The sequence below is a fragment of the Falco biarmicus genome, chromosome 6 (genome assembly GCF_023638135.1).
Source record: "Falco biarmicus isolate bFalBia1 chromosome 6, bFalBia1.pri, whole genome shotgun sequence".
Lineage (NCBI taxonomy): Eukaryota > Metazoa > Chordata > Aves > Falconiformes > Falconidae > Falco > Falco biarmicus.
In genome coordinates, this window is record NC_079293.1 from 4827717 (window position 1) to 4853394 (window position 25678).

At 38.4% G+C, this 25678-nt stretch overlaps 2 protein-coding genes across 4 annotated transcripts in view; both read left to right on the forward strand.

The window, feature by feature from the left end:
- Window positions 1-22679, forward strand: part of UBE2J1 (ubiquitin conjugating enzyme E2 J1) — a 38565-nt gene extending 15886 nt beyond the window's left edge. For all 3 annotated transcript variants that reach the window (XM_056343620.1, XM_056343621.1, XM_056343619.1), the window contains 7 exons: window positions 3171-3244; window positions 5028-5159; window positions 6354-6438; window positions 7871-7976; window positions 10280-10409; window positions 14370-14501; window positions 21506-22679. In XM_056343620.1, coding sequence (XP_056199595.1) covers window positions 3185-3244; window positions 5028-5159; window positions 6354-6438; window positions 7871-7976; window positions 10280-10409; window positions 14370-14501; window positions 21506-21763 — 903 coding nt within the window. In that variant the 5' untranslated portion in view covers window positions 3171-3184 and the 3' untranslated portion in view covers window positions 21764-22679. The remainder of the gene's footprint in view (window positions 1-3170; window positions 3245-5027; window positions 5160-6353; window positions 6439-7870; window positions 7977-10279; window positions 10410-14369; window positions 14502-21505) is intronic.
- A 144-nt stretch (window positions 22680-22823) lies between these two features.
- The window catches only part of GABRR2 (gamma-aminobutyric acid type A receptor subunit rho2), a 44567-nt gene continuing 41712 nt past the window's right edge, over window positions 22824-25678 (forward strand). The window contains exon 1 of the mRNA XM_056343615.1: window positions 22824-24801. Within this exon, the coding sequence (XP_056199590.1) occupies window positions 24614-24801 (188 nt within the window). The 5' untranslated portion in view covers window positions 22824-24613. The remainder of the gene's footprint in view (window positions 24802-25678) is intronic.

The window sequence follows — 25678 nt, forward strand, 5'->3', positions numbered from 1 at the left end:
CTCCAGGAAAGCAGGGCTCTCTCTGCATTACTGGGAAGACAAACACTGTAACCCCAAATGTCTTCCCCTTCCTTCTTCCCCCAGCTTTATATACTGAACGTGATATTGTATGGTATGGAGTATCCCTTTGGCTAGTTTGTGTCAGCTGTCCTGACTCTGTCCCCTCCCAATTTCTTGTGTCCATCCAGATTTCTTGCTGGTAGGGCGTAGGGAACTGAAGAGTCCTTGGCTTAGTATAAACTTTACTTGGTAACAACTAAAAACATTAGTATGTTATCAACATTATTTTCGCACCAAATCCAAAACACAGCACTGTACCAGCTACTAAAAAGAAAGTTAACTCAATCTGGGCCAAAACCAGGACAGCTGGAAGGGACCTTTAAAGCTTAGTTAGTCCGACCTTCCTGCCATGGGCAAGGACACCTTCCACTACACCAGGTTGCTCTGAGGCCTGCCCAACCTACCTGTGAACACTTCCAGGGATGGGGCATCCACAGCTTCTATGGGAAACCTGTTCCAGTGTTTTACTATGCTCATCATAAGGAATTTCTTCTTTATGTCCAATGTAAACCTATTCTTTCAGTTAAAAAAAAAAAATAAAAAAAATGACCCTTGTCCTATCACTACAGACTGTGGTAAAACGTCTGTCTTATAAGCCCATTGTAAGTATTGAAAGGCCACAACAGGTCTCCTCAGAACCTTCATTTCTTCAGGCTGAACAGCCCCAACTCTCAGCCCTTCTTCATAATGTGCTGCTTTTTCTCAGCCTTTCTTCATATACTTGTGCTGCTTTTTCTTAAGGTAACCTAGGTTGCTTAATACTGAAAACTTATTATAAGCAAATTATCACTATGGTATACAAAAGTGAAGTTGTATATTTTGCTGTATTTTATGCTCTGAGTGGAACAAAATTTCATATTCTTTCAGTGTATTTTATGCTGGCTTCGTAAAATATCTATATTCTGGCTCCTTGATAGAAAAATAATGCTATGAGAAAATACATACAGCATCACTGTCACTGTTAATTAAATACAAAAATATGTTAAACCCCCATGCTTTAATTTGCTTCTGTTTCAAATTCTACTTAACAGGAGCCCACCTGCTTGCTTTCCCCACCTGGCTGCTGTCTCTGTTACTTCTCAGTACAAACCTGTGGTTTCTCTGTTCCTGCATGCCAGCACCCAGGTTACAGCCGTGGAGCTGAAGCTGTAAAAGGCTGTTCCTTCTGGGACGAATCCAAGGTGCAAGTGTGCTTTACCAGTGATTCCACTCCCAGTTTTAGGCTGGTACGCTGGGTACAGGCCTTTCTCTGAGTGTCAGCAGACTTACATAGAATGGTCTTGAAATTTTTTTTCCCTCTCTAATGGTTAGCTTTCCCTCAGTTAATATGAGTAATTGCATGTAATGCTGATATAGGGGGACTGTATTTCTTTTCTGTTGATCCCTCATCTGGGAAATCCTGGTAACAGAGTTGTCTGCCTCGTCCGTGACTATTCTGTCTTTGTTAGGTTTCATTATATATGTTCTCAGTTTTGTTATAGTTACCCTTCTGCTTTGTGAGGTGTTTGCTCCTGAATTAGCTCATCCTGGTGCATGCCACTCTTCTGAAGGCAAGAATCCAGGCTTGTTGGCTATGGAGCAGTGCTGGGTCTGAAGATTTTTCTGGTCCAGGCTGGTTTTCTTATTATTCCTCGTTAATGAACTGGTAAACCTTAATGCAGATGAAAGAGACAAACTTTTTCAGCAGAGGCGGGATGCTGACACCTCCCCCTGGCAGCAGCAGAATTGGGACAACAGGCAACAGCAAATTTCCACAGTCTGTTTGCTTCTTCCGTTGTAAGAAGTGACATTCTCAAACTTTGAGCTGTTGTTTATAGCTGTCAAGAAGCGTGAAGGAGGAAAAGAACTTTTCACAGTAGATTGAAATCAAAATTCCTCTGCAGGAAGTTTAGAGTAGCTTCCCTCACAGTGTCATGAGAGTGAGTAAAGCCCTGGAGTCTGAGTGTTCTACACAGCCTACAGTCAGGTGGTGATGTCAGGCTTTGTAAATCAAGGAACTACAGTTCACTTTCACCATGTCTTTATGCTTACATGTAAGGGGATTTGGGTAGTGTTTCTCCTTTAGATAATTACATGAGTGGGAGGGACTTCTGTGGTTTGAACTGAATGTGGAGGGTGGATTATGGGATCCTGCTCCTATGTAATTACTTAAAGAGGTAACTGGTATTTGAACTTTTTCCAGTAAGTAAGGAGGGAGTAAGAACTTCCTACCTAACCTTATTAATGAGATGGCATTCTTGAATTTCTTGTCTGTAGTTCTTACTTTTTATGTTTAGGTCTGCTCTTTGGTTTGGCTGAGTTCTTTGTTAGGCATTTATGCATGATGCACATGAGGGCACCTGACAGGACAAGTGGTGTATCAGAACTTATTGGAGGGGAAGGAAAAGGGAGGCGCAGAAAATACAGATTGTGCTGGTGGTTCCGAAGTAGAAGATTGGAGAGGGTAACTAATGTCTATCCTGAATTTAAGATAGGAAAATACCTGTGTGTCTACACTCAGTAGCAGGTTCAAACTGCAAAGGCCCTGGGTGAATTTTTCTGGCTGGGCATATGTTTTTTTCAGATCCAGTATAAAACTTTTATCTCCTTGTATTATTGCTATGTTGATTTCTCCCAAACTTTACTGTGACCTTCTTTGGAATAGTTAAGGGAGTAGTCATGTAACAGTCATGGGAGGTGTCAGGATAAAGCTTTTCAGCAGTTGTTAAAAGATGCACGTGATGTCCTTTATGATAAAGGTGTTGAGGTTGTAAGTCTTGTACATCTTGTATTTAAAGTCTGAAACTCTGTTAATGGCACCTATGTTTTTCCTTATGTGTTTGGTGCAATTATTAATGTAAAACTACTTTAGTCCCATTGTTCAGTGTTGAGAAAGTCTGTGGCCATGCAACATATTTTTCATAACTTTGTGCTTGTATAAGTCATTTAAGGTTTATTCAGCATGAGTAATTTATATTGTGTCTTGGATTATTAACTCCAGTGAAGAAGCTGGGGTGTGCTGAAAAACATTAGCTGAAAGGAGCTGTTCAAGAAATATTTATCTATTTTTGTATGTGATGTGTATGAATTTTTTTTCTTTATTTTCATGTCTTACACTTTCTCTTTTTCAGCTGTCAAACGTTTGATGAAAGAGGCTGCAGAACTGAAGGATCCTACAGATCATTATCACGCACAGCCTTTGGAGGTTTGTTTCTCTGTATGTTTGCAAGAACTTGTAATTAGGCTGTGTTATATATACACGCTTTCTAAGTTCTCTATGTGCATATATATTTAAAACGTACCTATTTAGATGCTAGCAGAACATTTAAAATTGATTCAGTTCTTTTTTTCCTATGATGGAAATCAACAGCAGAATTCCACTTTAATGGTATTGTAGTTCCAGGTTGTTAGTGAAAATACATTAATACCCATTTTACGTTGGACCGGAGTAATTTTGTTGCACAGATATAGTATGTTTATTCCCCCAGTCCTGCTTCCTGAGACTACATAAATGCATTATGTTTAAGTTAAGCTTTTTACACCTGTCCTGGTGTACATCAAACCACAACATTGTACTAGCTACTAAGAAGAAAATTAACTCTATCCCAGCGGAAACTAAGACAACACCCAAACCTGACATCTGGCTCAGTTGCTGAGTTGTTCAACAAAATTCTTAAGCCTAGGTGATCTACTAGGGTTCACTACTTTGCATACAAACCAACCTGTAAAAAATATAAATGGGTGCAATTCTGGGTGCGTTGTAAGAGAGAATGCTTAGATTTTGCTTAAATAGTAGCTTCTTGAGGTCTTCTAAATGCCCAGTGAAGTTTTTGGGCTAATAGGGCAGTGAAGTTCTGGTGGTTAGAAGCTTAAACAGAAACACCTTCTGATTTCACTGGAATAGTAAAAAAGGCAATGTTCTGTGGTATTCTGTTTAGGGGGTTGATTTAGCTGTTCACAGAAATATGTAGTGCACCTAACATACAGAAAATAGTGTGTTCCTAGGTACTATGAAATACATGTTATTACCAACTAGTTGTCATCTGTACCTTGTGTTTCCCCTTCCTGTGGTGAAATGTAAGGATTAATTCATGCTATTACTTGTAACTTACATGAAGATCTTATTTCTGGGTTAGAACAGTGACTTGCCGGGAAGAGAACAGTGGCAAATGAACAGAAATGCTGGAAGTGTTGCCAGTTACCTCCCATCCTTGAAAAAATCGTAACTAGGTTGTCACAGCCCTCTGGTACCAGTGTTCAGCGTTAGTTGAGAGATCTTGTTTACTGACAGCAAACCTCATTTGGACTCCTGTATTAATAGTAGGAGTTGTTCTGCTTGTAAATATTCAGGGAGTTGTGGGCACTGTGAGATCTGATACACAAAGCCAAATGCAGAACCCTGAAGAAATAATGCTTGAAGAGAAGTTATGTAGATGTCCATTGAAAATAGTTTTCCAAATTGGAAAGTGTACCTGTTGTGCAGTAAGGCACAGTAGCTGTTTAAAAATTGTTTATGGAGGAGCAAAAGAGGATGGGATTTCTCTGGGGTGTGTGTCAAGTCCCTGTGTTGACTTGGTCATGGAAGGGGCTTTGAGGATGCTGTCATTAATATTCTTTTTTGGGCTGGGTCTCCCTTTGGTTCTCCAGAAATGATTCACTGGTGCAAAGACAGTTTTCCATGTGTTGGGTATTAAGTTGTATCTAGTTGGGTATCTAGTTGTATCAGTTATGACAAGAGTTTTGCATAATGAATTTGAGGGTTTCAAAAAAAGCTGTTGTGTAAGAAAAATACCGGAAAGCTATAATATTTTATCCTTTTAACCAGAATCTTAGTGCTGTGTTGGTTATCTTAATTTTCATTTGATTTTGACTTCTTAAAATTTCTGCTGCGGACTGTCCTTGGTCAAGAAAATTGTTTTTAGTTGTTTACTACTTTGACGCACTTTTCCCTTTTTTTTTTTAATCTCCCTTTGATGGGGGCATTTTAGGATAATCTTTTTGAATGGCATTTTACTGTTAGAGGCCCTCCAGATTCAGATTTCGATGGAGGGATTTATCACGGGCGAATAGTACTACCACCTGAATATCCCATGAAACCACCCAGCATTATTTTGCTGACGGTAAGCATGTTTACCAGTTTTTTTCCTTTTTACATCATCAATTGAAATGTAGATGTCTGAGAAATATTCTTGGCATTTAAATTATTATAATTTTGGTAAGAGAGGTGGCATAGTACAGTTACTGCTGCTGATTTAAGACCAGAAGTGACTTTGGTATTCTGTAATTACATGAAGCTTTGCACCTAATATATGAAATTTTACTCTAGGAGTCATCACATTGCTGATATGATTGCTTAACCTTCTCTCCATGGGCTCTCTTGGTTTCTGTTGGAGACATTGGTCACATGTCGGAAGGCAGACCTATGGTTTGGGGCAAAGGCACACATTTGTGCATAGTTTCATAGAGCTATAGCTTTTCAGGCTCTCTATATGTGGTGTGTGGGTTACAGGAGCAACAGGCAAGCCACTGTGTCACACTGGAACATGTGAGATATCAATTAAGGGTTTCTTCATGCATGAATAGAGGTAGATGGCTGAGGGACTCTTCCTCTACTCCACTCTTGTGAGACTCCACCTAAAATATTGCATTCAGCTGTGGAGCTCCCAACGTAAGAAGGACATGGACCTGTTGGAGTGAGTCCAGAGGAGGGCCACGAAGATGATCAGAGGGCTGGAGCACCTCTCCTGTGAAGACAAGCTGAGAGAGTTGGGGTTGTTCAGCCTGGAGAAAAGAAGGCTCCAGGGAGACCTCGTAGCAGCCTTCCAGTACCTAAAGGGGGTCTCCGAGAAAGCTGGGGGGGGACTTTTTACAAGGGCATGTAGTGGTGGGACAAGGGGTAATGGCTTTAAACTGAAAGAGGGTGGCTTTAGGTTGGATACTAGGAAGGAATTCTTCACTACAAGGGTGGTGAGACACTGGCACAGGCTGCCCAGAGCAGCTGTGGCTGCCCCATCCCTGGGAGTGCTCAAGGCCAGGCTGGATGGGCTTTGGGCAACCTGGTCTGGTGGAAGGTGTCCCTGCGCGTGGCAAGGGAGTTGAAACTAGATGATCTTTAATCTCCCTTCCAACCCAAGCCATTCTATGATTCTTTTTTTTCAGAAAGCTGAATGCCAATTTTGTGAGGTTGGCAGTAATGTAATTATCAAGTGTTGTTTGCATATAGATTCGTTTGATCATGATTTTTTACAACTTTTACTAAAACCCAAGAGTTAACTTCCAGCATGTTTTACTATACCTTTCTTCTTCCTTTGAAGGCCAATGGCAGGTTTGAAGTGGGGAAGAAAATTTGTTTAAGCATCTCGGGCCATCATCCTGAAACATGGCAGCCTTCATGGAGTAGTAAGTAACAGTTATTTGGAAAATGTTCCCCCCATCAAGCAACTAAGTCTTTAAACTGAAAAGAAAATAATCTCACAAGGAATATTTATAGTGAAAAAGGAGACAGAGGGAGTAAAAGTATAGGAGAACTTGAGAAATGTAAAGTTATGAAAGAACGACATAGGAAGATTTGAGAATAAGTAAATAAATACTGGGTGAAATGGTTGAGAAACTGAGGGCTGATGGTAGGCTCTTAGTGGATGCTCAAGCATTAAGAATTTGCAGACTACTTAAAATATTCTTTGTTTTTGTGGTTTTTTTTAAAATTGTTCTTATGAAAATACTTTAAATCCTGTTACTTTACCCTGTTTTTGTATAATTAAAACCAGCTTGAATATTGATAGAGGGGAGTGCGATCAGCTTTTAATTGTGATGCTGTACTTCTGAACACTCAAGAGGAAAGACTTGGTCCAAGTAGTCCAAGTTCACAATAACTGAATGTTTTCTACAGGTTTTTTTTAAAGTTTCATTATCGCAAAAATTGAGAGTTGCCACAGACAATCTAAGGCAATATTTCTGTGTTTTTATAATTTTAGTTTTGCTGAGTACAGTGCAACAATTATCTCTTTCAATATCAGTTGCAGATATAAAATATGTACTTAAGATCTTAGGAGTGTTATAACAGACCACTTCAACTTTGGTAGTGTCTTGGTTTTTTTGAGTAGAAAATACTGTCTTCTGAGTAGGAGGTGTAAATATCCTATCTCTATTTTGTGGTAGTTATCTTCATGTGATATTTATATACCAAATCTACTAGCAAAGTGTCTTGAATTCTTAAATTTCATGACCATGTAAAACAAAATCGAAGGGTAGATATTGTCTAAAATAATGTTTTAGATGGCAATTCTGTTATTTGCTGTTATAGTGTTTAAGTGAGCTTCTTCCCCAACATGATGACATAAAAGGAGCAAATTCTACATAAAAGAAAACCTCTGAGATTGTGTGCACTAGATTGCAGAATTTGTGTCTAATAGAAAGCATGCACAGAAAGAAGACGATGTTATGAATCCTCTTCTTCCCCCCTCCCCCTTTATGTTAATTCTACCTTACTTTTTTTTACTTCAGAACCCATTTTTAAAGTCTTGAACTGTAACTTTGATATTGATGCAACATTTTTGTAACAACTTAGCTTTTCTTCTCTGTGTTGACTGATGGAATAGTGAGGCCTTACCTTTCATTTATAATGTGAAGTTTATAATTATAACTATTAAAAATTTAAGAAAGCCTTGCTGTGTAGCAAAAAACCCTGTGCTGCTTGTATGAAATTCAGACTACTCCTTTAGCCAAAATGAAGTTTCTCAGGCAGAACTGCAGCTTTTCTATGCTGAGTGTAGAGTGAGATAACATAGCAGTTGTTTCTGCAACCTTGTTTGTATTTGTTTTCCCATTTTAGTAAGAACAGCTTTACTAGCCATTATTGGATTTATGCCAACCAAAGGTGAAGGAGCAATAGGATCTCTAGATTATACACCTGAAGAAAGAAGAGCTCTTGCTAAAAAGTAAGCACTGTTTGTTACTGTAAGTACAAACTTATGTTGCCTCAGTCTGTTCTCTTGCATTTATTCCAATTATAACAGAAAGGTCTGTGCCTTGTGGGTATATATTTTTTTTTTTTTTTTTCCGGAATATTGTGCAAACTTGGAACTTAGGGTTAAACAAAATAATTTGAGAGGGCTGTATTCCTTCCAGCACTGTGTGGTCAGTTCAGAGGTTTGTCTGAAATTCAGGCTTAGAGATGTAATTAGTGTTGTGATACAGTAGTAATTGCAGTGTGGAGGGAAAATCAGTGTGATGGAATTGATAGTCAGTGTTGGTGGGGGAGAAAACAACCAAAACAATGATGTATCATTTCCCTTAATAATGAAACAATGGCAAAAAAATCTGAAACAACTGCTTGTGAATGATTTTTAAGAAATTAATTGAATTTGTGACTTGATGAAGTGATTAGCTTAGTGGACAAGGGGAAATCAGTGGATGTTGTTTATTGTTGACTTTAGCAAGGCTTTTGGTGCTGTCTTCCTTACCATCCTCATACAGAGGCTCTGAAGTACAGCCAAGGCAAGTGGGGACAGTAAGGTGGATTAAGAACTGGCTGAGCTGCCTGGTTCAGAGGGGTGTGGTAAGCAACACAAAGTCACCTGCAGGCTGGTCACTGCTGGTGTACTTCAGAGGTCCACAGTGGGACCAGTGCAATTCTGTGTCATTAATGGCCTGGACGATGGGGCAGAGTACACCCTCAGCAAGCTTGCAGAAGATACAGATCAGGGAGAGGTGGCTGATACACCAGACCTCAAGGGGCTGGAGGAACCTCCTTAGGTTCAACAAAGAAAAGCAAAGTTCTACTCCTGCAGAGGAGTAACACCAGCCAACCAGCTGGAAAGGAGCTTGGAAGTGGGGGACCTGGTGGACACCAAGCTATTAATGAGGCATCAATGTGCCCTTGCAGCAAAGAAGGCTAATGGTGTCCTGGGCTGCATTAGGAAGAGCGTTGCCGACAGATCCAGTCAGCGCTGGGGAGGCATCTGGAGTCTGGGTCCAGGTCAAGGTACAAGAAAGATAGGGACTTACTGGAATGAATCCAGTGCAGTGCCACAAAGGTGATGCAGGGGACTGGAACATGTTTCATATAAGGAGAGCTGGGAGTGTTCAGTCTGGAGAAGAGAAGGCTCAGGGGATCTTACTCGTGTACAAATATCTGAATGGAAGGTGTAAAGAAGGCAGAGCCAGTCTCTTCTCAGTGGCATCCAGTGCCAGGGCAAGAGGCAATGGGCACAAACTGAAACCTACAAGATCTGGATGCAAGAAAACACTTTTTTTTCTTTTTTTTTCTTTTTTTTTTTTATTGCTGTGGAGATGGTCAGAGCGCTAGCACAGGTTGCCCAGAGGGGTGGTGGAATCTCTGTCCTTGGAGGTATTAAAAATGTGACTGGAAACAGACCTGAGCAACATGTTCTGCTTGACTCTGCTTTGAGCAAGGAGACTGGACTAAATGATCTCCAGAGGTGTCTCTCAAGCTCAATTACTCTGTGATAGTCCTTAAGTGAAGTCTTACACCTTTGCCTTCTTTTTGGTCTTTCTCCCTTCCTCATCTGGGAAGTAGAAGGTACTTGAAAGACTGTATCCCTATTTATAAGCAAAGTTACTGTCTTCTAAATTGTAACTAGTAACTTATTTTGCAGGCAGGTGAGAGCTTATTCTGCCTGCACTCTGAGCCAATCGGAAGCTGCAGCTTTCCTGTTAGCATGGCACTGGGTCAAAGCTAATAAGCCCTGGTGAGAGGCAGGGTTTAGTGGGTTGGTTTTGATACTGTGCTATCAAGGTTGTGCGGTTTCTCATTGGCTTGGAGAGCTGCCTGCAGTGTGCCCTGTAGATAAATTTTGTGTGCAAGAGAGGAAAAGTAATGCTTTTGCAGAAGCTGAAATTCCTAGATTTGAGGTGTGAGCTCCTGGCTCCAATTTAATATTTGTAATAATAGTTAGATCTTTATAATTTACAATTTTAGTTTGCTGCAGATAAGAAGTTTTAAAATGTAACAAATTATTAATAAAGGATAGATAATAGCAATATGTAAGTCACTTGTTAATACTTTCCTAAATGACGTAAGAGAATATGTCATTGTAGTATAGATTATTCTCAACATTTTTTCAGAGTAGTGTGATTTGGGGCGGTGGGAAGTACTTTTAAGCTACTGGTCTTGACATCACTTGTCTTTCTGTGGGTTGTTTTGCAACTAGTTTATTTAAACAAGCGCACAAGACCATCATGAGAACATGCTATTCTGAGCTGTGTCATTTGTGGCCAGGTCACAAGACTTCTGTTGTGAAATGTGTGGCACATCTATGAAGACGGCTCTCTTACCACTGACATCCGGAAGCGTGTCAAGCCAGGCAGACAAGGAAGCTAAAGAACTTGCCAGACAAATTAGCTTCAAGGTGATGTCACTGTTTAAACTTCTGTTGTATAGAATTTAAAAAAAATAATATTGAGGAAACACTTGTAAATTGCAGAAGGCTTCATTTCATAAACCTTCATCAATCTCTGTGTGGAAACCTGCTTTTTTAGGACAGTCTGAAAGAGAAATACAGGAGTGGATCTCTTGAAATGTGCCGATTAATAAGTTGTGCATCTCAAGCACCGATTGATTAGTTTTGATTTCAGTGGTGAGCACTGTGGTAAGAACTCCCTAACTATGTTGCTTTTACTTCCATGTTTTTGGTCACTAGTAACTTGATTAAATTCTCCAGAATTAGTCTTACTGTAAGTGTGTTAGCAAAGTTCGGCCAAAGCTAACCTAAATTTTTTTCCTTTGTGATTTTTTTTTTTTTTCTTGTTCTTCCTCCTTTTGGCTTATGGAAGGAATAAAACATATTCCTACTGAAAAATGGTTGCAAATTCTTTTGAACTACCCTGCAGCTGAAGATACTGAAAGTTGAACTCTGGTATGGAAGTTGCTGTTACCCAAAAAGGTGTTCTCTAGCTTGTGTTTCAGTGAAAGTAAGATTTGTTTAGCCAAATACGTGCCTTAGAAAACTGCATGTCTTGCATGCACAGTCTTGTTTTTCACTGGGTTTTCCACTAAACTTTTAAATCGGCCACTAAGGAAGACTGATGTGCATGAGGGCGGGGAACTACAATGAAATATATTATGACAATATGGCATTGGTGCAGAATGCATCCTCACTGAGGCTGGGGACTCTGGTATGTCCCCTTGTATCAACAGTGTTCTCCTAACACTGTCCTCAAGACTACATTTTTTTTGTGTGTGTGCCATGAGAGTGAGATTGCCTTCTACTGAGCATTACTCCAGTTTTGCAGGACCTGTGTATTCCTGTGTGATCTCGCATCTAGACATGTTGACATGGTTCGGTCTGTGTGTAATAATATGATAAAACCATCTCAAAATATTTTACAAAGGTGAGGAGATACAGGGACAGAATTTTAAAAGGAACTACTTGGAGGAGCAATGGACTGCCTGCCTCCTGGCTTTTTTACAATATATGAGGGTTAAAATACATATGATTAATTTTTACTTGAGAACTGCTAATCCTCATCCAAGAAATTCTAGAAATATTGGAGTATGATTTTTTTTTTTTTAAAGAAAGAACTCTCAACTTCATTTCATACCTTTTTCAGTTTTAAAATGAAAGACTTGGGGACATCGACCTTTAAAGAATATTGGTGCATTTCATGTGTCCACGTACTTAACGCCACCTGCTAAGAACAAGCACTCAGCAAGGGAAGAATGAACAAAAGCCTCAGGTTTCTAGAGCCTTTAAGTATCCATTGTGCTTCAAAAGCCTCAGGTTTCTAGAGCCTTTTAGTATCCTTTGTGCTTTTTTTACAAGGTAAATCAGTTCTGTCCTCTGGTTGTGCCTTCCCTCCCTTTCTCAAATAAAATTTTTGGGATTGGGTTTTTTTAAGCTTCCTGCTTCTCTGCTTTCCTTGACTTTGTTATTGTTTGTTTGATTGATGTTAGGCTGAGGCATTTGATTAATTTTTTTTTTAGTAAACTAATACTATGAATTACTAGCAGAGAACACAAAAAGCTTTTTAGTAGTTTGGATATAGTCCGTGTCAACTTAGGGAGTAAGATTTAACATCAGATTGCTGATTGAGTGTATAATTGGAGAGAGCCTCTCTACTAGCAAACATACTAGCAATCTCTGCATTATCTTGATCCTTAAAGAAGAGATTTCCTATCTTTTTCTAGATGATCCTGGGATTATGAGAAATCATTTCATACCAGCCTTAAGCAAAATGGTAATTTTTGAAAAAACAAACCATATGAGGTGTTGAGAAAGGAATATGAAATTCAGGAGGAAAAATAAACCACGTTTTCTTGTTAGTTTTTCTGCTTCTGTGAGCCTTCACCTTTGTTCCTGTCTGTTTTAATAGAAAACTGCATATTTTTTTATTAGTTTTACTTTGACTTGCAGATTGTTTTCTGCATTTTAGGTGCTATATACCATAAATTCCATTCCACTTCAAAGAAAAAAAGAAAGATGACTTATAGCATACACATGACTGTAAAACACTATAGTTTATCTACATATTGCCATCACAAGGCATATTGTGCAGTAAAACTAATTCTCACCCTCATTATTTCATTTACATATGTTGATTTTCTTTCCTTGTTGTCTGTGTTCTCCAACTTTTCTGGAAGCAGAGGTAAGGGCTGGAGAAAAATGAGACTATGTGACAAAAAAGATACTTCAGTTTTGGGAACTTTCAGGTGGTTATTTATTTGAATGTTAGTCTGACTTCAGTCTAGCATACTAGACTTAGTACTTTCCTAAACTAAAATAAATCAAATGCACATTTTGTAGTGTATGTGCTTTATAGAGATTAACAGTAAAGATGAAATGAAGGCTGTATTGGAAGAAGCAGAAGTATGAAAAGCAGTGGTCACAGGTTCCAGGGAAGGAACTTAGAACTGGATATGGGAAAGGAAAATTCACTTTGCAGGTTGTCAAATGCTGGAGCAGACTGCTCCGAGAGGCTGTAGAATCTTTGGGGATGCTCACAACTTGACTTAATGTGACTCTGCTTTGAGGAGGGAGTTGGACCTGGTGTCATCCAGAGGTCCATTCCAGCCTAAATTATTCATAATCCTGTGATGCTTTGTTGCTGGTCCATATTTGAGTCAGAACTTGTCCTATCTAATATTATTACAGTTCATAGTAGTGAAGTGCAAAAGGAGAGCAGTGTTGTCAGATTAAGTGTTGTTAAGTTTAAATTCATCTTCAGGTTGTTTCAGTGACATTTTTTTGGATTCTCCTGAGATAATACACATGAAGAAACAGGGAATTTTAATTTCTCACACAAAATAGTATCCTGAAAGAATATCATTATCTTTTGATCTTATCAGCTTGTTATCACCATAACTGGTTGGTTTCTAATACACTGTTTGTATTTCTTACTATTACTACCACTACTTACATCTGCATTTGCAAACAGGTATTAGATTTGGAATTGTCATTTGTGTAATAAATCGAGATCTAGATACATGACTTGGAAGGAGACATGCTTGCTGATAAAAATTGATCTGATCATTAATTTATTTTTTCTTAAATAGATTAAATGTATAAATTTTAAAGTGTTTCAGTTCAGGACTCTGATGCTATGTTCCTTTCCATTCCCAAAGGATTATTGCAGGCATATATACTGTTTTAAACATGAACTTCTATGTCACTACTGATCTCTTGTCTCAAATTTCCAAATGCATGAAATCTAAATTCTGGGAATTTATGCTTGTTAGGCATTTTATAAATGCATACAAAAACAGTATTATAAAACTTTTATTTTTATTTTGCTTTGCTTGTGCTGAAATTTAAATACTGTAAACTGTGGAATGTGTGCCTGACAGTGTAGTGCCATGTGTTTATGCCCACTCTGGTTGTGAGGCAACGTTGGTACTAGAAGTATAACCACATTAAACTAGCATTTAGCAGAGGCTAGTTAGCCCTGCTGAGAAACAGGTTATATTAGTTTATTTGTAACAACGGTAGTCAGCATTGTCTTAAGGACATGAGAAACAGAAGTTTTAAAAAATGGTGTCATTTGTGGCATTATTTTGTCCCGGATCGTATAAAGAATTTTCTTTTTTGCTTTATACATATGTGCATTTTTTTAATGTTATACATGTTGCTATGTGCAAAGGAACTTAGAATTTTTTTTAGACTGATGCTTGCACATCTATAGTCTCATTTCTAAAGAATGAGAATTTCTTAAACCTGTTGGTGTGTAGTTGAAATGCAGTTGGTGTACTTGATTATTACATTTCAGTATGTCTCATATTCTCCATACATTAAAATACATATTTGAAAATAAGCCAAATCTTTTTGGAGCGATTTGAATCTTGCCTCTGAAGTGTACATACGTACTCCTTGTAGGCAGAAGTAAATTCATCTAGGAAGTCTGATGCTGGACCGTCAAACACATCGGGACTGAACCACTCTGCCGCTTCATGTGAGCCCCAGCAGGATGGTACAGCTAGAGTGCTCCAGGACCCAGCAAGCGCAATGGTATGGTCTGTCTCTGAGCTTTATCAGTGCAAGTACAGACATAGTCTGAACGTGAAATCAGTACCATTAAGCTGATCCGAGGCTTCATTAAGAGTATGTAGTTAATACGTTTCTTCTAAAACTGCATACTTTTATAAAAAAATCTATGTGTAAAATGAGCAAATAGTATGCTGAATCACTTTTAGATATAGTGATCACTTTGCTTTCACTTCCTCCTTTTAAAAATTATAAACAATGTTATTTTAGCAATTCTTGTTCCTAGTAGTTTCTTTAATATATGGGTTAACAGTTCATTAAAAAGTTGCAGTGTCTGAAGTACTACAGTTTACTGTCTGCATAATGTAGCACAGACTTTTGCAACAGAATTCTTAGCCAGAGGCAAAATGTTTGTGATAATTTATAGCTTAACTAATAATTAATTTAATAAATAATTTAATATAAATAATAGATATAAATTAATGCAAATTAGATATATAATATAAATAATTTAATTTAATATTGATTAAATAGATCTTCCTAGCTTTTATAAGCTCTCAAGTAAGTCTGACTGAAATATTCTTACCATTTGAAGTATGACACTTACGTTTTAATACTACTAGGTGTAGGACTTACATAATGGTTTTGGAAGTGACCGAGGCCTGGTGGTGGGCCAAGGCAGCTGCTGTTATGACTGTGGCAAATGCAATCTAAATTCACTGATAAATTGCGGGCAAATCCCAGCTAAGCTGTCTTTTTTAGAGAGATGGGGCTGCAGATAGGTTAAAAAACCTAAAACACGTCAAATAACGTCAGACCATCTGTTGTGTGTTTGCAACATATTTTCAAGCTATGTAGAAATATAAACATGCTAATAGCATACTTTTTTCCACAATAAGGATTTTTCCAGATTGTTGAGGATTTAATAAACCATTTTATTTTATTCTTCTTATTGCAAATCCTGCCTAATATAGTAGTACTAGCCAAAATACCAAGGCATTGCTAGCATTTTCCTGGGGAAAAAGACTGTTTTTTCTTTATTAATCCCATTTCTAAGAGATTTTATTTTAATAAGTTATGCGGATTTAATAAGTAATGATTAACTTAATGTTCAGCAGAACAGTCCCATGTGAAATGAGACCTTTAAATATATAAATGTAGGTAAAAATACTTACATGTTATAAACTGTAAACGATGAAAAGTGGATTCATATTTTAAGGGATCACAGTCATGATTGTTAGTTTGAGTTTGAAGCAATACCCCTGTTTCTGGGCTGCCCCATTTCGAGTGTTAGAAATTTTCTGGAGCCATTGGGGAGTGAAAATGTACAGCCACACAATGGAAGACAGAAATGTGTAACAGGAAGGATTACTTAAAGAATTTGAGCTTGCTATTTTTGTGTTCATATTAATGTGGAAGTTGACAGAAATCTTCCCAAAGTAGGGGGCCGGAGGCCTTGATCTGAAAGAGTATCCGTGCAAAGTTGGATCCTTTCTGCTCAACTGGGCTTCTTGCATGTGTAAAATCAATTTATTGTCTTAGTTCTTGTATGAAGACTTAATTCTACCTTACTAAGTTGTAGGTGTTAGGTGTGGGCAACATCAGATCAGTTTTCTTTTTCTTTTGGATAAAATGTTTGCCCCTCTTCATTTAATGTAACGAAGTTAAAATGTAACCAGTCTTCGTTGAAAACATGATGGTAAATAGGTGAAGAGGAGAGAATCTGTAGGCTATGTTATCACTATGGGAGAAGCAATCTACAGGCTGCATCATGGGTGAGTTTGTTCTTCCAGCACCAATCGTCTCTTCCATGTTTTTTACCTTTTAAGCTGCTTGAAAGGACAGAGATTTTGCAATGAATTAATGACGAGGTATTTGTGAGCACAGTGTTGCCCTTTCCGGCATACGTTTAACTGAATTCTTGTGTGAAAAGCACAATGCCATGTGTCTCTGGCACGGCATCACTTTTACTCCATTCTCACTGTTCCACACACGGCCTTATTCCTGAAGAGAGAATTTTTCATTTCATTAGAAGAAAAGATATTTTGAATTAGCTTTCCCTTCTGTCACCTTTCACTTAAAGGGATATAGCCTCACTGACTAAAGAAGCCCTAAGACTTACAGTATTTCAGTTAATGATACTTGTTTTTTCAGAATTCAAAACTCAAATTGAAATAGTTTGTGTTAGTAATGGCAATTGTTATATCAACAGCAATGCTATCATAGTGTGAGCTGTTGTGTTATTTATTACTTTTTAGTTTTAGAGATTTTTGCCTGTGAAGAGACTTACTGTGTGATGTAATTGTCGTGTGGGTGTGTTTGTGCTGTTGGAGAGGTGCACTCAGTGCTCTTGATTTCTGTGCTCTCCCTGCCTGACCTCATCTTCTAGGTCACAGCCCTCCCTCCCCACCTTCTCTTGTCATTTTGCCAGACCAGCAGCTAGTATCTTGATGCCACAGTTAAAATTACTACAGTGTCCGCTTCAGTCTGCTCTCTAGCAGAGGACTAAATACCTTCCCAGTGCAGTGCTGTGTATGTATTTCCTTAGTTCCTGCCATTTAAAAAGCAGACGGAAGGATAGAAGTTGTCTCTTCAGTGCAGCACTTGATGATGAAGGGGTTTTTTGCCATGTTTTTCCCCTGGTACTATGTGCTTTTCATCAAACCCACTTGTTGGTTGTTCCCATCCATGGCCTTGCTAGCAATGACTGAAGTGTGCAACGCTAGTGCAGATGTTGCACGTTGGCGGTTAAAATTTTGTGCACCTACATTCTTAGAGAATATTTATCAAGTACTTAAATTACTTTATTTGAATAAAGAACAAGGAGGGAAAGGGGATGATTCTCACACCAGCGATAGTTGCTTCCCAGGAGAACTTGCCATAACGTTATTGAGGTTTGTTGGTGCAAGGCAATGAGAACAATAAAAGGAACGATGCTGCCATGGAGGCTCTGGAAAATGCTGCCACAGCAGCTTGGGTAAAAGGATACAGAGCTGCAAATAACAGGCTTTAAGCATTATTAAGGCTAAAACAAATGGCTACCTAAAGCATTAGTAGTAGTAGCTGTTGATGTCTGCTCAGGGCAAAGTAATGGTACGTTGTTCCTGTTTGAGTATTCAAATGGCAAGCAAGGTACTACTGGAAGTGGGCTCGGTAAGAGTAATTCACCTTAACATTAAGAAAATGAGATCCTTCCACATTTGAGCAAAAGAATGTTTTTGAATGAGTATATTGCAGATACTCATGTTGAACTCGGGTCCAGATTCAGTCACCTACTATGCCAAAGGTCTCCTAAATGTTGATACCATATTCTCATCACAGTCTGCAGGACTAGTTAGACTAGGCTAGAGAGAACTGCAGCTTACTGAGAAGCAGAGGTTGGTAGGCTACGTTGCTCTGTCTGTACCCCTGATTGCAATGACTAAATCCATGTGGAATATGATGGGAGCCTGAACTCGTAGCTACCACACCTGTAGCAACCTACATTTAGTGTGTTGATGTGGTATGATGTCCCACCTTGGTGCTTATAGTTGATGAATAAAATTGATACTTGATACGACTTATAAGGTGACAAGCTAAAAACTCTGATTAAACCTGGGAATACATTAAACCTCAGTGCACCTGTTACTAACCACTGTAGTAAGTAGTGCCCTGCGCTACTATGCTGGCTGGGTGAAGCCTTGTGATGAGGGGAGATGAAATAAGCAGTGTAACTGAAGTCAACTAATCTTGAACTGATGGAGGTTTCTGTGAGAAAATGAGGCTATGTTCTGATGCATGAGATTTATAGAAACCCTTACCTTTAATCATACTTTCTGAATGATATATTGTTAAAAAGGGTTTCCTTTTATCAGTAGTAAGTGTTGTCTGAAGTTTTGTAGTACTAGAGCAACAATTTAAAATGCCTGAGCAATCAGGAGTACTTGCCCAGCTTTGATTTGTTGAAAAATAGACATTTTTCTTATTAGCTATTAAGCCATGCTGTGTCAAACTTTGGCTGTTCTTCGGTTGGAAGTTATATGGGCAAACAATTATTTCAGTGGTCCTTGTATCTTCTTATTCCTGTATCTTTCATGAGTATAAAAAAATGAGATCATGAGTATAACTGAGAGGCTTCAGTAACCCAGAGGATTTATATGGCTCTGAGTTCCTAGAGCTTGCTATATTTTAAAACTCTTTTCTAAGATGATTATTGAGTACTTCCAGCATTCTGATGATTTTAATATTTTTTTTTTTTCAAATAATGGCCTGGAAACATAAATGATGCAGTGAATGCTACTATTCTTCAGTAGACTGAACATAGTGTAAATTCCCTTACTTGCATCTTGTTATATGATAGAACTTCTTGCTAATTCTAATGTATGTAGTGTATATATGTAATATATGTTACTGAACTAGCCTTATTCATCCGACTTGGATGTTCTTGGAGCTAAGTTTTTGGCTAGTCCTAGCAGTTTCTTCAGAAGCTTCAGAAATAATATAGCACACAAAGTACATATTCAGTGACTGTAAAGATCTGATGCTAAAGGTGGCTACAGTGTAGCTCTTATTAAATATTTTGTATTTTCAGTCTGTTAAGCCCTCATCCCCAACGTTCCCAGCATGGGTTGGCAGAAAATGACTTAAAATTGGGTGGAAATTGTGCCATGTGAGGTGTTGCATTAGTCTAAAAATCTTGACGTTTTTGCTTGAGAAGGATTTAAAAACTTACTGTAAGTGAAGACATCTGCCATTTTGGGGATTCTTAACAATTAAAGTCTTCAAACAAAAAAATCTTTATCTAGATGTATGTATTATTTAAGATACAGTAGCATCTGGTCCCAGATTTATATTGGGTAACAATCACTCCTTTCTTACCTAAGTTGCTTCTGTATGTCTGCTAATAGTTGGTCCTTGGTTATGTTGGGAATTCCCAGGCAGTGGGTTAGCTGAGCTTTGCGTGAAGCAGTCGGTCTGCCGCTGCCCTGATGCATCTATATAATGTCCTCCAAAAAATAATTTAAAGCCTTGCGGTTGTACGTGAAGTTTCTCTTGAATCACAGCTCCACTGATGTTAGTGTACAGCAGCTTGTCTCATTCAGAACAGTGCCCTTCTGTTTTACTTTTAAGTTAAAACTTTGCAGTTTTGAAGAAACCCAGGTGGGTGACAGCCAGCACTAGTTACTTTTGTTAGTGAGTATGAAGGATCAGGAATATTTCTGGAACTTTTTTTTAGTTCCTTTTTTGAAAGCTGCTTTAAGAAGAGTGACGCTTTGCCTGCTGAATTTGCAGTTCTTGCTTCCTGATTTAATTTCTCACCCTCTTCTCTTCTGAAAGATGAGAGTGTAGGTGAATCTAGGAGCTTCATTTTACAAAGGTTCAGCTTCCTTAAGTCTTCATTTTCCTTGGCATGAGGAGCTTTCAAGTGGGTTCAATATGAAGCAGAATGACTTTCTTCTGCAGTGTAGTGGAAATTGTGGCAAGCTGCTTGTGGTGTTCTTGGCTGTCTTTGCTGATAAAATAAATCTTGTAAAAATATTTTTCTTTTGAAGCTACCCAAGCTGCTTGCTAGCTTAGGCAAGAAACCTGTGTAAACAGGCAAGCTGTGAAATGTGGCAAGTAATTACACCAGTATTTCCTTGCTGATAATAAATAGTAGGAAATCCTAATGATGAGGAGGTAGGAAAGGAAGGTAAGGTCTCTTCCCTGGGCTAGTGAAATCACTGACTAGGTGAAAATTTGGAATTATTTTCCTGCATGCAGATATATGGCCAAAGAGTCACGGGACCAAGGGCTAATTTCTGTCTTGTGGATCATCAAACCCAATACACTATTGAGGATACTGCCGGTTTGGCCATGTGGAAGGAGTATCTTTTATGGATATAGTAGCTGGCCGAAGCAGTGCTTAGGGATGTAGATATTATGTCCATCAAAAGGCTTTTCCTCGGAAGTACGTATAAATTGTCCAGAATTCTAGTTTTATCTGCAATAATGCTAATTGGTCTCTTAGAAGAAGGGAGGGTTCGGAGAAAGCTGACTCTGGAAAATAGCGGTTGCTGTAAGTGGGAATACCTGCAAACTGTTCTGAGAAGTGAAAAGAAGACTTGGAAATAAACCCAACCATCCCACAACTTTTTGTCAGAGCTACTTTTTTTTGAAACACTTTAAAACTGAACCTTGTAAAATGTTGGGTTTTTTTTTTTCAACAATTGTGCTGTGTCACTGTTATTAATATTAAAACGTTGGAAGCTTGAGGCTTTTGCTATTGCAAGCAGGATTAGGCTGGTGGACTCTCTGAATCCATGGTTTCGATCTTACAAACTGGAAAATTTTCTTCAGGATAGTTCTCTTCCGAGCTGAACATCGGTTGCGTGTGTATATTTTACTGCGTGTAGTGGCAGTGCGCCGTTTGACCAGTAGAGGGCAATAGGTGCGTGCCGGCACACACGGTGCTCGGCGATCCCTGCTGGAATGGCTGGGCCGTTCTGTGTTCAGCACTTCTGTTCTGTTTTTTTCCAGTGTTGTTGGGGATGTGAACAGGCTTTTGGACCCAGCTGTCCGCAGGATGCACTGCAGCATTGCTGAATTACAGTTCCCTCGACTTCTCTCCTTTTCTTGCCCTCCCCAATTTGTTTCCCCTTCAGTGTAGGTGACAGTACAAATCCTCGGAGATTTAACTATCTGGAGGACTATTAAAGATTTCTTCAACTGCAAAGACTTAAGAAAATCCTAGACAAAGATATTTGAAATCTCTTGATTTGGAACCGGTCTAGAATTCAAATACTGTTTTGACAGAGTTTCCCCAGACTTACGTTGTCCTTAGAACTGCTGATTTGCAAGCTTGAAATAGACTTCTTCTCAGGATAGTGTGTGGGCAGAAATGATGGCTTTAACAATCTTGTCATTACTAGTGACATGTGTTACCGTGTTTCAAGTATTGACAGTTATCTGAAGAGTACATTTTAGTCCTAATGATTTTATTTCTTGCTAATCTTATGCACTGTCTTGCCTCACAATTCTCCATGATTCCTTTTTACTGTGGAACTCAGAATAGCAGTGCCACGGCCAGTCAAGAGCAGACTCCGCCGGTGTCCACTAACACATCTCTAAGTCCTCGGCAGCGCCGTGCCCAGCAGCAGAGTCAGAGACGGGCTCCGTCTTCAACTGACTTTAATCGGGTGCAGCAACCAAGAGTCAACATGAACCACACTGGATCAACTGTTCTGATCGTCCTTCTGACTTTTGCATTGGCAGCTCTTATATTTCGTAGAATATGTTTGGCTAACGAGTATATATTTGAGTTTTAAGGTTGTTCGTTGTGACAGCAGTGACCTGAATGCTTCATTGAACATTCTGTGTTGGGTATGACATGAGAACTGTTTACAAAGATTACCTTTTGTATTCACGCTTAAATCCTTATGAATGCTAATGTACCTACAGATACATTACTTGTAAGAAAAGCAAAGTCGGCTATTTAACTACAACAAGTATTAATTGAGCGCCCACAAGAGAAAGTGCAGTGGAAGAGTAACATTAAGGCATGTGGTAGGGAAATCAATCTGAGTAATTTATCAACTAGAAAAAGACAACTGAAAAAAAGCGGTTCATTCACTTCTTTTGTGGAATGTAAATGCAATTAATCACCCCATCTCGGTTAGTATAAGATTTGATATTGGAGAAGGAATTATAAAATGTAACACTGCTATGTGTTTGTGTCCAGTGAACTCCTAATTTAGAGGGGATACAGTTTAGTAACCACTTTTATTTACCATGACACATTTCTAGAGGGGGAACACATACGAATTGGTTATGATGCTGCTTTGTGTGTGTGAAAGGGGGAAAGGAGTACGGGAGGAAAGAAGGGGCCAGAAAACTGCTTGCATTATTTTGATTTTTATTTTTTTGAAGAAAGATTGGATAATCTTTTGCAAGATTTGAATGTCCTCTTCTAATACTCTCAATTGTATATCTTGGTTTTTTTAAATTTGAAGATTATATAAAACATGTCTATTCTTGCAATAGTTATAAATATGTAATATAATTATTTACCCAGAGCTATTGTCTTTTAATTATACCAGAAATATACATAATGTGTTGAACTGGATATTTCATATGTGGTTTTATTTACTAAAGAAAATTTAAAACTTAAACTCTCATATGTATGAACACGCTTAAGAGAAATATTTATTAAAACCTGGGTAGTAATAAACAGTTTAAAGCCAATCTTCAGTTATGTTTCAAGTGTCACATGGCCTTTTGGTTTTTTGTTTGTGGGTTTGGTTATGTTGGGGCTTTTTTGTTGTTGTTACAGTGGGGTTCTCTAACCTAAAATCAGTATTGGACCCAGAGGCTTTCTTACTGATTAGTTTATTAAAAAAAACCCGAACAACTGGTAATATTCTTGAATGCTGTGAGATCACATATACAAGCAATAGACCAACAGTTGTTAGGGTTTTGAGTGGTTTTGTCTGTGAATGTTTTAAGTACTGCAGTGAACGAAAAGAAAGCAACCAGTGGAATAATTTTCATCTGGTATTACTGTTCAGATTTAAATGTATTCTAGCATGTTTATTTCAAAGACAGTGAAATTTAGCTAACTTTTGTTTTGTTGCTGTCAAACATGATAGCACTGACTTAAGTGAGATTCTCATCCTGTTTCTCAGCAACTACTTACCAAGCTGTCTGCAGTTTTCCTAAATTTTGTTAAATATAGGATGTGTTAGTGTTTTGAAACGTTAAAGTAGCTATAACAACTCCTAAAATAAGGAAATTAAAATTAAACATGGAAATTAAAAAAAAAACCACAAAACAAACAAAACCAAAACCCGCGTGTTTTTTTAACATTTCTTGTGGGTTATTGAAAATCTAATTTGCAGGTACAATGGAACAAAGATCAAAACAGTTTTCTTCAGAGGTTCAGACAGAAATATGTAGTTTGTTCAGCCAGTTCAGCAGTTACATTCTGCTGCAGAACAATTTGATGGCAATATATTGATGTATTTCTAAATCATCTGTACATTTATTTCATTAGAAATTAAAAAGTACCATACAAAACCCTTGAAACCCCCACCAAATCCCCCCCAAACCTCTCCACGTCCTGTAGCCTCTAAGAATCTTTGAGAGGAAGTTTTGTTTCCTAGTTGGTGTGTTGCTTGAATACCCTAAATATTCAAGTCTTGCAAGCTTGGGCTCACAGGAGAGTTCTGGAAGAGGTCTGACCCAGAAGATGGTTTTGCTGGCTTTTGACTTGCTTACTCCTCTAGAAACTTCGCTCTGAATGTGCTTTTCCTCTCCTGGAGACTCACTGCTATGCCAAGCAAACTTGTGCTCTCGTACCTGTGCCACGTGCTGGCTGTTAGTAAAGCAGGGAAGCCTTCTGCAAAGAGGCATTCTGCATTGCCCTCGGAATGAGCTGGGAGAAAATAAGCTTCAAAGGGTTTCTGAAAACAGCCTTTTGCAATTAAGGAAATAGCTGCTTTTCACTTTTATTTCAATCTTCATTAATAAAATCTAAAATGCCTGGTTGTGCAAATACCTATTTAAAAAAAAAATAATGGGAGCTTGTTTTATGTAAGGAGTCAATTGCATGTATAGGTACTTTGGGCATTAGTATGTTTTAAGTTTCCTTTAAAAGTTAACGGTAAATAAAGTCATCGTTTTCAGAGGAAATAGCTCACCTTTTATTTTTAACAGCATCAAGAGTGAGACTAGATCAGAAGATAAAATCTCAGCTGCTATAAACCCATCAAAGCACATACATTTTGCAACGATATGCATGTCTGAAACGTGGCACAGGCAGTTTCCAGCTGAAAAAAGATGCTGTGTGAAGGAACAGAAAACCTAATGAAAAGGGACAGCCTGGTTTTACACGGTCTGGCAGGAGAGTAGCACTGTGCTGAGATTAGGGGACTGAGCAAAAAGCTGGCATGCAGAATTGCGGGGTTTTACATAACGGCTTTAGTAAATATCCTTTAGGACCCAGTGGAAATGTTTGGTGAGGCAAACTTCACGAGCCATGGCCAATCATTTAGCGGTGATGAGGGAGAAGCTCTGAGTGAGAAGCCTCTGAAAGCCTGTGGAAAACACCACGTCAGGAAAGCGGCGGTTCTACCACTCATCGCCCATGGACACTCGACGCTGGAATTTGAGTTGATTCAATGTTTAAACCCAGGGGGACTTATACGACAGGAGCTTACTGGAGTACAGAGTGCCCGACTGCTATTTCCAGCAAGATGCCTTATTTTGCAAAACTCCTTTTATTAATCTTTTGCTTAGTTCTTCTTGTGGAAAGCAGAAAGCACAGGAGGAGGAGGTGGACAAGCCAGCTGGAGGTACAGAGGGCAAGGTAAGGGTTATTAAAATAGGTATGTTTCTCTTGCTGGAGTCTTATAAATACATTCCTACATAGACATAAAAATCTGCCCTGTCAGTGTCTGTGTGTGTGCAAACAGCTTCGTAGATAATGTTTTTGTATAACTCTGGTAATCCGTTTCAACTGTAAATGGACGTATTTAACCTTCATTAACTCTTAAGGAGGCAGGTTTTGCAGAGAAGTTGAACAATTCAGTGTGATCGTGGTAAGAATATTCTTAGCCCTGTGTGGGAATTACTGGGAGAATTCTGAGGAGTTGCAGTTAATAGTGATGTTCAAACCTACGTACTGTTCCAGCACCGCTGCAAGAGCAGGTTATTTACCCCGCTTACTGGAATGTCAGTGCTGCTTGCGTTCCTTTGAAATTGCATATTATTCTCCATCAGTTTGAGGTAGGAATGTTGGTTAGCATGCATTGTACTAACGAATAATAAATAAATCCCTGGAAATTACCCAGGGATTGTAAAATTAAAATGTATTTTGAAGAAATACATGGAAACTTAAAAAAACCACCCATATTTTAAAGTCAAGCAAAGGCAAAAGAAAGAGTTAAAGGTCTTAGTAGTTTATTAGATTTCCTTTTGCTGAGATTTGACTGGAGGTTTATATTAGAAAAGATAATCTTCCAAACCTGTCAGACAATCCAAAGTATGTTATCTTTTTTTGCAGTTATGTCATCCGGCGGCAATTATATCTTACAAGACTGTTCATTGTTCAAAGGGCTCAAAAATAAAATTGGGTTTATTCGGCTTATTAAATCACTTCACTATGGCTGTAAACCTTCAACTTTCCATTTATTTTGTTGGGTTTTCTGGTTTAACACTCAACACTTTTATAGCGAGTGTTGTTA